The 11677-nt window shown below is 44.7% G+C and overlaps 1 protein-coding gene across 1 annotated transcript in view; it reads right to left on the bottom strand.

Moving 5' to 3' along the window:
• Positions 1-1312: 1312 nt before the first annotated feature.
• Positions 1313-11677, bottom strand: part of SLC49A3 (solute carrier family 49 member 3) — a 25893-nt gene continuing 15528 nt past the window's right edge. Inside the window, exons 4-10 of the mRNA XM_071424628.1 lie at positions 9767-9843; positions 9512-9649; positions 8834-8950; positions 7130-7282; positions 5155-5312; positions 4057-4169; positions 1313-2625 (exon numbers count right to left, since the gene is read on the bottom strand). Coding sequence (XP_071280729.1) covers positions 2471-2625; positions 4057-4169; positions 5155-5312; positions 7130-7282; positions 8834-8950; positions 9512-9649; positions 9767-9843 — 911 coding nt within the window. The 3' untranslated portion in view covers positions 1313-2470. The remainder of the gene's footprint in view (positions 2626-4056; positions 4170-5154; positions 5313-7129; positions 7283-8833; positions 8951-9511; positions 9650-9766; positions 9844-11677) is intronic.

The raw sequence follows: 11677 nt of genomic DNA, 5'->3' as shown, positions 1-11677 counted from the left end.
GCCCATGCCTCAACATCAAAATCCCTCTGTTCTGCTAAGATTTCAGCTTCACATTTTCCATAGGTTTTCCAAGGAAAGGCACATCTATAAGTGAGCTGTGAGATAGATCAGTTACACAGTCTTGAAGAGTACACAGCAGAAAGTCTCCTTCAGCTGTGGTGGTAATTACAGACTAGCATGGACACTCGAGCCTCTTTTGTTCTAAACACAAACTGGGAAGTTAGCTGAGCCAGCAGGAACAGCTAATGCTGCAAAGCAGGTACCTGCATGAGCTGTCTGGCCTCACTGCTTGACAGTGCCATCACACCTTTATGGCACACTGTCAGCGTATGACAAACCATAGAGTGAGGGAGCAACTACTCATCAGGAATCCAAAAAGAGCCTTACACATCTCTATATCTCATGCATTAGTAGACAGAAAAGTCTCCCCTTTTTATCATCTCTTTTATGTGCTTGGATGAAGATAATAGTGTCTCAGCTGGTGCAAGGCAGACTCTCTCACCAGGGCAACAGCAGGTTTTGGAGACAGTTTCTGGCAGTATCTCCTTACTCCTTTAACCTATCCTTCAAAACAGAGCTAACCATAGTTTATCCTACAGCTAATTTCACATGGTCATTTTAAGAATCTGAGATTATTCTGAGATTATACCTCACAGATTGTCAGTGTAAGCACATCTAGCAAATACAGGGGCCTATGCTTTGTGCTGCAGATCCAACACACCCTTACATCTATAAAATACTTTTTAAAAGATGATACAGTGAGAAGAGGTTAATCCTTTCTTAAACCACCCTTTATTAAAAAAAAAAATAAACATTTGTAAATATATAAAATTATAAAGTATCAAGTGCTTCTTGCTTCCCAGTACAGTGGAATTCAGAAGTGGCAGGTAAATTTGGCGTTAATCTGTTTGGTGTGTTAGTTCCAGGGCTGCAGAACTGACCAGCTAATTTTGCAAAAGACAGCTATCTCATTCCTCTGACAGGTTTAAACAATCTTGTTTCACTTTGGTTTCAGACTTCTTTCCTGCTCCTTTTGACAAACATCAGTGCTTACTAGTGAGAGCATAGCTGGAACTGTAGGAACAAGCAGGCTCCTTAGAAGGATGCAAACATGTGTTTTACAAAGGGAGAGCCTTCCAGTTGCTAATGGGGGAGAGAGTTCAGGCACTGATAGAGCTCCTTTGTACAGAGTTCCTCAGGCACAGTGTGTTCTTGGCATTGGGACTGTCTTCTAGCTGGACTGGATGAACTTACTCACAGGTTCAATTTGCATCAAAGTCCCTTAATCAGCAAGTACTCAGATTCTCTAAGTGTTATAAAGTAAGAATTTCTCAGGTAGTACACCTAGACCTGAAATCAAAGCAGGACATTACACTGCTGTGGAAGTTCTGTAAAATGAAAAATCCAGTTGTGCCCATTGTAATCGTCAGTGTAACTGAACTCCAAATGGGATCTTTTGTGTCACTTCCCATCTCATTTAACACTAAAGAATAGATGTCAGTTGCAGAGAGAACAGGTGTTTTTTGATGTTGTTTCTTACTTGGTCTCCTCCCCAAAGCCCCTGTCACCTGCAGAAACTTATGACAAGTCCCTGCACTAGTGTCACCATTGCCAGTTCTTCTGCCAGCTTCCATCATGCCAGGCACTACAGTGTCATTCCCAAAGGAGTGATGCTTTATAGGAGAGCATGACATTAGTCTAATACTAAACCAGCAATTTCATCTTCTTGTGGAAACTTAAACCACTGAAATTGCAAGAGAGGTGAAGAAACAGAATCCCAAGTAAAACAAGCTAATCCTGAATGTCTCAGCATTTTTCAGGGAAGCAGAGGGGTGAGAAATGCTGCTGTATTTAACTTCTGCTGTTTACTGATATTTTCTTTTATAGGCAGCACTACAGGCAAGACTTTTCTTTTCTTGTAGAAGAGAAAGTGACTTATTGTAACAAACTTCCATTACAGATCACATACTTACATATCCCCACTGGAATCGAAGGATGCTCTAGCTTCTACTGTCCTTTAGTTAAAAGGCACAATTACTTCCAACATGAATGGAAGAGTTGTTATGCTGTACCACAGTCCTTAAATAGAAGTTTTCCACTGGGTTTGTGGTAGGCACAGCTTCCATCTTTCTGAAACCTTCACCCTTGATCCACGTACATGAAAATTTAAAAATGGCTGAAATACGATGCTACCCTCCACTGTGGCATTTCTTTAGGTTGCATTAAGTCAGCTAAAAATTTTAGTTGTGAGCATAGTTGTCCATTGCCACTTTGACCTTTCTGGCAGGACAGCCCTTAACAGCCCAGATCCCCACATAAACACAAGACTGAGAGATGTACAGCAAAGGTGCTATTTGCTCTAGTCCTTGCTTATTGTGCAACATGACACAGATATCCCAGTGTACCAGCTCAGGATTGGTCCATGCCCACTAGTCTGAGTCCTGGCCCTTGGCATCCCCTTTTGGCCTGTTTAGGATTCAGGAACATGTGCTGTCACTGCATCTTCTGCCTTGACCAAATCAGCACTGATTGTCTCAGCATGGAGCCGCTTGTAGTCAGTGTGGAAGAAGATGACGTAGAAACAAGCCATACCACTGCAGAGGCCAGCCAGCACCAGAACCGGAGCTGTGAGAGAGATACGCTTTTAGGCAGTGAAGCCAAAACTCCCCATGGGTGCAGAAATGGACAGGCCAACTCCCCAAAACAACACATTCTGTCTGACCTCCTGCCAAGGGGTACCCCTGAGGACAGGGTGCAGACCATAGTGGGACATTACCAGTTTGGTAACAGACAAGTCTTGCTTTACCTACCACTGGCATAGAAAGAGTATATACTTAAAATGTGGAAGGCTTCCAGAACACTGTTCTGCATGACCCCCCAGGCTGGAGGTCTTACATCAGAGCAGACACTGTGCTTGTAGGAGTGTGTGTCCCTCTGTAAGTGTACACGTTTGTGTCCTGGGGGCTAGTGAAAAACATTACAAAAAAGATTGAATCAAATCACTTGAGCTCCACAAGGGAACAGCTCCACACAGATAGTGCTGTACACAGATTCTTGTAACATCATCTGAGAGCAACGTGTAGAAAAGTACACTTAACATGAACTTTTACTGATGACAAATTTGTGTTTAAAGAATCTTTTCTGAAGGGAAAGAAAAAGTATATCTAAAAGACTATGCAACAAAGCCTGGAAGTAGTTCTAATTTCACCAGTGTCCCAAATGAACATCATCTCCTTCTCCACAGGTTTTTTTTCCTGTATGTATCAGACCACAAAAGGAATATGAATGGGTACCTAATCCCAAGATCCAGCTCTGATCTGATTAAATGGCAAATTGCAGACTTTCATAGGTGAAGCAGTCAAATTGCTTTTCGGGGACAGTTATTACGAAGCCTTGATCCCTTACAGCTAGCAGACCTTATTCTGGGGAGTTTCTGCTCAGCTAAGCAGGATATATTTAATAGGTGATGGTCAGCCTTTGCCTACGGTGTCCCCAGGTGGCATGAACCAGCTGAGAGATCAAGACTAGGGTTTAGCCTGCACTGAAAACACTTATGTGCTCCTGTTGATCTCAGTTGCTGTCTCTTCTGACCAGCTAGGAAAGGAAGGGAAATCTGGAGTAAGTGAGAAAAAAGCTCAAATACAGGCAGCTGTCTGTGCAGAATAAAGGGATGTAGCTTTCAGTCAAAGCATTTGTAACCTTGGCCTCCGATATGAAAACCTGCCCTGGTTATGCTACATGGACAGTGTCTTCCCCTCAGAACAACTGCTTTCCAGTTTTATGAAACTCAAGCCTCTGCAGGGTGACTGCAAGAGAAATTTTAACCCAGACCAGCAGTGGCATTCATGGCACCATAGAGTTCTTTCTATTTCAATCTTGCAGGATTGGTTTAGCAGGAGCAGCAAGGAGTGCACCATCAGACTCAGAAAGGGGGTTAGAAGATATTCTACAATAGGAATCAGACTTGCAGGGTTCCTCACACTGAGACCTGGAGAAGAGTGGGGAGTACCTGGGGTGCAACCAAGTGTCCAGCATAATTTCCAAGAACATACTTACTTGTCCAGTCCAGGGCTCCATCCTGGTCAAGGGCACAGGTGGAAAATGGATCCTCAGAAACACGGACAGTGAGAGCTTGTAGAAGAATCATTAAAATCACACCCTCAATCTGGCTGTGGGGAGAAGACAACATGCAGTTATGTTACCTGCCTGAGGTACCAGTGCTGCAGACAGGGCCACCTTCCCCAGCTGGAAGAGAATAATGTCTCTTTCTGCAGCATGGTCCTTCTAGCAGAGAAAGCTACTGCTGGATTCCTCTGGCCCAGGCATTTGGTTAACTGGTTCTGTCCCACGGGGTGTCCAGGTCAACTTCAGACAGAGGGCTAGGGTGGCAGGATCACTATATACTCCCTCTGAAGGCGAGCAGGTGTTGAACTACACCTGTCAAAAACCTGAGGCATATTCACTAGGCAGAGACTTGGAAACACTTCTCACTGCAGGACTGAGGATATAAAAAAAGGCAGTGGCTTCAGCCTCCTCCTCATTCACAGCTGGCTGGCAGCAGTCACTAAGTCCACAACCTGTAAGAGACAACAGCCTTCAAAGGCAGTGTCTGACGCCCCTCACTGACGTTTCTTGCTGCTGCACCTCCTCCTGACACAAACACATATCACTGGTGTCACTGCTTAGAGCTCCAGCAAGTCATTCCTGCTGAAATCCAGAGGCAGCCCTAGGCAGGTAAATTGATAACTGGAAGGACAGTCACTGTCCCTCAACAGAGCACTGGGAACTGACTCATCCCTGTACTGTTGTGGGAATGGTGCCTCTATTAGCCACGTAGCCCCCATCTACTTCAGAGGCAGGTGGTGCTGGGCATGGTTAAATCATACTTTGGCCAACCAAGGGAGACCTTCATTTTCCCTACTGCTTTTCTTAGCCTCTTCCACAGAGTCCTCCCTTTTTAAAACATTTAGCTCTTCATCTCCATGGCTTAGCCAGCCAGCTCCCCTTGCCAGGGGCATGTGCACAGACACCAGAAAGACATTCAGCAGGACGGCAAGCACTGATATGTCTATCTGCACCCACATCCCTGTGCATGTGTGTGTGAGTGTTGGAACCCAAGCTCACGTTTCAATTGGATTTAATCTGCCTGCTTACCTTGCAACAAAAATCAGGCCTGTAGATGTACCTTCTCCTACGGGGTAGGAGCACTCCACAGCCAGCTCCATGGCAATGGGGTAGATGGCAAAACCAAAGAAACCAAAGAGCGAACTGGTGATGGCCAACGTGATGGCCTGATGTCTGAACCGAGAAGTCTGTAGGCAAAACAAAACAATACCAAAGTCTCAATGCCAGCACTGTTTTGCAGAAAGTCTCTGAACTTTTAACCTGCAGAAAGTCTCAGGGGGTGGCTCACCAGTATATTCCCTACCTTTTCCTGAAAACAATTTTTTACTTTCAGCCCTCTAAAGTCAACAGAAGGCTACAAAATGGAGAGGTGTCTGTTGAACTGAAGTAAGGAGAGGATCAGCAGAATTATCTGAAAAGCACTGGTGTAGTTGTACTACAGTAATTTCACTGGTCAGTAACTTAACAGTAGTACGTTCAACATCTCTCTAGGGCCAAGTGAAACACACACCTTTGTCCCAAAGCAACATAATATCTTGGAAATTATGTTTGCATTAGATTACTTGTGAGAATTGTGGGTTGCTGCAGCTCAATGGTAGGGAAAATCAGTCAGACACACATTTGTAACACTAGGATTTTAACATCAAAAGATCTAAACAAAAATGCAAACAAAAAAACCACCTGAAACATTTACAAAACCTGGAGATTAGTTTAGTGCCTAGAACAGCCTGTCCCTAACTCTAGAGGGAAGAGCATGACCTTGTTCAGCCAATGCTACTAAAGACAAAGTACTTTACAGCCATGCTGCTAGTACCTCCTTCCTTCACCATGTAATAAATTCCCAGAGAGGAGCACAAGGTGTCTGTCCTGGGATGGCAGCAAACCTGGCCCAGCTAAACTGGTTATGTCAAGGAAAACTCTATGTGTCTGGAATCAGAGTTCAAAGCACAAAGGGATCAAACAGATTTGAATGGGTGATTTTTGTTCTACCACTTTGAACTAACAGTTCTTCTGGATGGGATGAAGGTGAGGAGGGAAGGGCAGGAGGAATAGGTTTGCTTGTTGCTCCCAACATAGCCTCTTACCTATTCAGTGCTTCACCTGAGTCCCTGCAAGCTGGATTGTATTCAGATCATCCTCAAAACAAATGCCAGAAAATAAAAAGGGAAAATGCAAGGTGTGCTTTAGGCACCTTATCCTACATTGACAAAAGCATTATATTTGTCTGTCTCTTCCAAATGGAACTACAATCTCTGGGGCCTTGGTCCCAGGGAAGGTGTGATCACCCTCTAGTGAAAGTCTGGATTTTTTATCACACAAGAGAAATGCACAGGATAAGACTGCTGGGAAAGCAGAAACCTGCACCATTCTGGGTTCTCTGTGGTGCTGTGTGTTGTGATCAGATTCCTGCTGTGTGATGGCTCCCATTGGCAATGGCTGTGCTTGAGTGCAGTACTTGTAACTTGGCCTCATGGGTGTAATTCTCCAGGTTGTGCATTCCTCTCCTGGCTGAATTCAAGTGTTTTCCTCTTCTGCCTCTCTTGTCTCTCTCAAGGAACTACTTCAGAGCTAGACTATAACTAGGTCCTTCCCACTAATGTCACAACCCTAATACTTACCACTGTTAAAGGCAGGAGTTGGAAAAATATGACATTCTTGTTCATTTTTGTGATATAAATACTTAGCAGTTCCCTTTCTTTTTTTCTTTAAAAGAATGGTCTCAGGAGTCAGTAAGCAAATGGTGATCCAGTATGGAGAAGTAAAATTATGCCTATTTATCTTTATCCCAATTCAGTCTGTCTCAGGCTCCACAGTGACTGTCAAATCCTCAGTAAAGGGTTTTTCTTTAAAACAAGAAATTCCTAGCCCAAAGAGATAATCCCAAAGGATAACACAGGGCTTAATAAACACCATGACATCAAATGACCTTGATTTAACTTGATGATTAATCAGATAGCAACAGAAATAAGCCCACGAGAATGGCACAATGCAAGGGAGAACTCACCACTGCAAACATGATGCTGGCAAGCGCACTCAGACAGAAACTGATCTTGGTGGACTCTATGAACTTCCTTGTCCGATCAACATACATGCCTAGCAGGAAAGCACCCAACAAACCACAGACTGTGAACAGTGCACCATTCAGGCCAGCAAAGTCCTGGAAGGCAGAAGAACAAGTAATGAGAAACTAGAGCAGTTAGGAAAGACGTTTTAATGTCACTGACCCATCTGCCAGCTACCAGTGGTTCATTACTGAGGTAGGAAAAGCTTCTTTGCCCATTGCAGTAGCTGAGGCCATCAGAGGGCTATGAGTAGTAAATGACAGAGTCCAGGTGCTTTTACAAGTGTGTGGGGGCAGCATGGTAACAGCACTCCCAAAGGATGACAAGTCTCTGTACACCTGTCAAGGGAGGCTGGATGCAGAGCCATAGCAGGTCCCTGGCATTAAATTTTCCAGCCTGGAGCCACAGGGCTCTTCCAGGGGCAGTCAGGTGATTTGTCCATACTGGTGACAATGGGCCCAACTGCCTTGGTACCTGCTGATGTCTATAATTACCCTCCCGGCCCTTTTCTAACCAGGGACCTGCACTGGGACACCCAAAGCATGTTAGAGGAGACACCAGCTGAGTCAAAGTCTAACTAGAGAGGCAGTGAGCAGTGGCTAGGATAGGGTACATGCTCTGTTGCCTGCAGTGATTGCCCTTTGCTTGTAGCACTTCTTGAGCTCCATAAGAACTCAAACGCAGACAGCAATCCTGAAAGCAGAGAAGCTTTTAACAAATTTGGAAAAGCATTTTTGGGACCCTGAGTGGCACTGGAAGGAAAGGGTATATGGAATAGCTTCTCTGGGCTAAAGGGCCAGGACAAGCCAGTCACACAGAGACAAAATCAGGATGCACATAAAGCAAGGCTGCAAAGTTTAAGAGGTTTCCAGTTAAAAGCCAATGGAGTGTGCAAAATGTGACCTGGCTATAGAGCCCTGAGCCAGATATCATCAGATCTGGGAGCTGAAGAGGGGGTGGACAGAAGCCAGACATGTTAATGTGCATATGTAACAGATGGAGAGGTGTTTTAAGAGGACCCCCATGGCAATACATATACCAGAACTGAAGTGCAGCCTGCTGAGAGGAAACGCCTGAACTGGGGGGGCCTCCTAATAAGCAGGAGGGGGAGAGCAGCAGGACCCAGCTGTGCACATACTGTGCTGAACTGTAAAAGTAGCACCTGCTTCATGAGAAGGATGAAGAAACGGCTGTTACAGTACCACTGACCTCTTCTACTGCCCTGGCTTCATGTAAATCTGTCCAAAGAGGAAAAGGTGCTTGCATCAGCTGGTCTTCGGCTTCACTCTAGGGCCTGCCTGGGCCCCATTCTACTCTGGAGTAGGTGACAGAAGGCTGCATAAGCAGTGCTCTGGAGTGGCTTAGAAAAATCACAATATTCTTTTTTCCTGAAAAAATTTTTGTTTGCAAATGGGAGCCTGGCCATGGGCAGTAATGAAAATGCAGGTCATCTATTATACTAAGAGTCTGACTGTGTTCTGGATTAATCTGCTGCTTAATCTATATTAGATAACATGAGCAAATAAGATATGAGACTGCAGCATATTCAATTGTCTTCATTTTGCTCTGAGTCCTTTATAAGGGAATATCAATCTGACTGTATCATAGACAATGTGGACAGTGGGGAGAAAAGGAAGAAGACTCACATTTGAATACCCCTTTTCACAAAGGATCTGTTCCAGCAGAGCTGAAAAGCAGGTGAACATCCCAATTCCTCCTCCAAAACACACTGCAAGGATGATGTATGGCTTGTTTCTCAGGAGCTAAAAAAAGAAATTAATGTAAATAAGTGGAGGAGGAAAAAGGCCTGTCTGCGACAGCAGACTTGAGGGTCAGTGGCTCTGACTCCTCAGTTGAAATTGCTGACAAGGTAACCCCATGATCATGGACAAAGGTGTGGCTTTGTCCCGGCAATTCAGCCAGAGGACAAGTTTCAATGGGGACCATGTTAGGGAGGGAGGAAGTCTTCAGTGCTCAAATTCTTCTTTGCTTTGCCATGTGCTATCCTAACTGTTACCACATCTGTTCAGAAGATTCAAGTTGTATGGTCCTCTTGGATAAGCCCAAGTCTGCCTGTTTGAGCTATCTGAACGACTGCCAGCCCACAGGTGATTGATCAGACAGTGTCTCTTGCAGCTTTGCTGTGAGCAGCTTCCACTCCCTGAGGAAGGAAGGAATACTGATCTCCTTTAAGGGGCTTCCATGGCAGGTTTGGAGGAGGGGCATTCAGAGTCTCTTTTGTAGGCAGATTGTTCAGCATATCCCCTCCTTGCAGGGCTGCATCCCTCACTCGAGCATGGCAGTCTCTAGGTTGCAACACTTACCATTTTGAGCCCTGTGAAGAATGGCTGTGAGTTGGAGTTGGTGGCACTGGCTGATGGAGGCGTTGGTGGGACCTTCTCACGAATCCCCAGAGTTGCTAGAGCACAGGCTGTTACTGCTGGGACAGCATAAATACCCAGCTATGCAACAGAAGGACAAGACAAGTTACCAGTCTTTCCAGCTCCACCACCTCCAAACAAATAAATCAGCTGGACCCAAATCAACCCAGCTGACTGATTAAAGCAGTTCTCATTTACCATCAATGGAATGTGCTTTCCTTCAGGAACTAGTGCAGGGGACAACAAGTTTGCTATAAGAATGCCCAAGGGATTGGCTGGAAGGAAATAGAAGAGAAATATTTTTTTCATGCAAGCAGTCAGAATCAGGTATCCACCCCTACTGCCTGCCAGCATCACAGCTGCAGTGTGCAGCACTGTAATGAACAAGGACAAAACAAGGCATATATAGGGAGAACCAGGAGGGGAACATTTGGAGAAGCTGACTGTGTGATCTTACTCTTGCCACATCTGTTGTCTCACTTGCATGAAATCCATTCTATAAAACCATCTCCCTTCAACTCCTAACTCCTGTAAACTGTTTTTCAACTATGGACTATGATGTCCTCACTCTCACAAGGCTGCCTCAGTAAATGTCAAGCTAAAGGGACAAAATTAAAATGGGCGAATCCATGTCATCTGTCCTGGTGTTACATAGCAGGAGTTACAGAGGTGTTTTTCTTTATTCCCCTATACCATTAGGAATGTATACATTGTGTAGAGGATTCCTCTGCTCAAGGGTGAACAGCCACAGCTCTCTTAGCCTCTGCTGCCATGACAGATGCTCCTTTCCCTTAATTGTCTTAGTGGCTTCTTAACTGCACTTACACTAATACGTCCATATCCTTCTTATATATAGGAATCTACAACCAGACACAGTTCTTCAGACGTGGACAGGCAACCTCCCTCAAGCTGCTGGCAATGATCTTTAGGAGGGTCACCAGGATGCCATTACTTTTCTTTGTCAAAAGGCCATGAAGAAAAAAAGTCACACTAGGTTCATTCCTGAGACCTTTCAAGCCTTTACATTTCATTTGCAAAGGCCAGGCAGGTATACAATATGATCTCTGCTACTTATCTAGTACAAAAATTACATGGCAGCAGAGAATCTTGCAGATTTTGTACAGGAGGAGGCAGTTGCATTATTATGGGGCTGGAGCTGAGCAGTGTGTGAAGCAGCACTCCTGGGACTCAGGTTGGAAACATCCAAAATTGCAGGCAACAATTTTTTAATGTTAAGGCAACATTCTGGAAATAGTCAAACAAGTAAAGCTGCTTTTCTACTAGCGTGCAGGGATGGGGTTAAGAAAGCCAAAGCCAGCCTGGTGAGCCTGGTGAAGGGCAATGAGAAAGGTACCCTTAAGCACTTTTGCAGCAAAAGGGAAGAGAAATGTGGGCCTTCTGCTGGATGAGGCAGGAGACTCAGTGATAAAGGACACAGAAAATATAAATGTATTCAATGCCTTCTTCACTTCTTCTTGATTGGTAAGACTGACCTTCAGCCCTGGGATCAGAGGTAAAGTTTGAAGCAATAAAGATTTACTCTCAATGGAGAAACAGTAGGTTGGAGAACATTAAGTAAGCCAGACATACAAATCCATGGGACTGATAGAACACATCAGTGCTGAAGTAACAGATTGTTTCCATTGCAAGGCCATTTTTGGTTACCTTTAAAAGCAATTCCAAGAGGCTCCTGAGGACTGGAAGAGAGCAAATATCACTCCCATCTTCAAGAAGAACAAGAAAAAGAATCCAGGGAACTTCAGGCTTTTCAGTTTTACTTTGTTCCCTGGGAAGGTCAGGGAATAATCAATCCTTGTCACCATTTCTAGGGACATGAGGGATGAAAAGGTGAAAAGGAAAAATGCTTAACTAACCTGGTAGCTTTAATACAGTGAAATGACTGCTGGATGGATGAGGAAAGAACAATTGACACTGTCTCCATAACAACCTTGCAGACAAGCTGAGGAAGTACTGTCTGTCTAGACAAGGGAGCAGTGAGTTGAACTGAAATCCAGCTGAATGGCTGGGCCCAGAGGATTGTCATCACTGACACAAAGACCAGCTGGAGCCCTGTCATCAGTGATGCACCACAGGGGTTGATACTGGGGC

Source organism: Agelaius tricolor, unplaced genomic scaffold (assembly GCF_023055355.1).
Source record: "Agelaius tricolor isolate 1412-34295 unplaced genomic scaffold, bAgeTri1.0.p SCAF_4, whole genome shotgun sequence".
Classification (NCBI taxonomy): Eukaryota; Metazoa; Chordata; class Aves; order Passeriformes; family Icteridae; genus Agelaius; species Agelaius tricolor.
The sequence above is the reverse complement of the archived record's forward strand: the minus strand, read 5'-3'. Positions and strand labels throughout refer to the sequence as shown.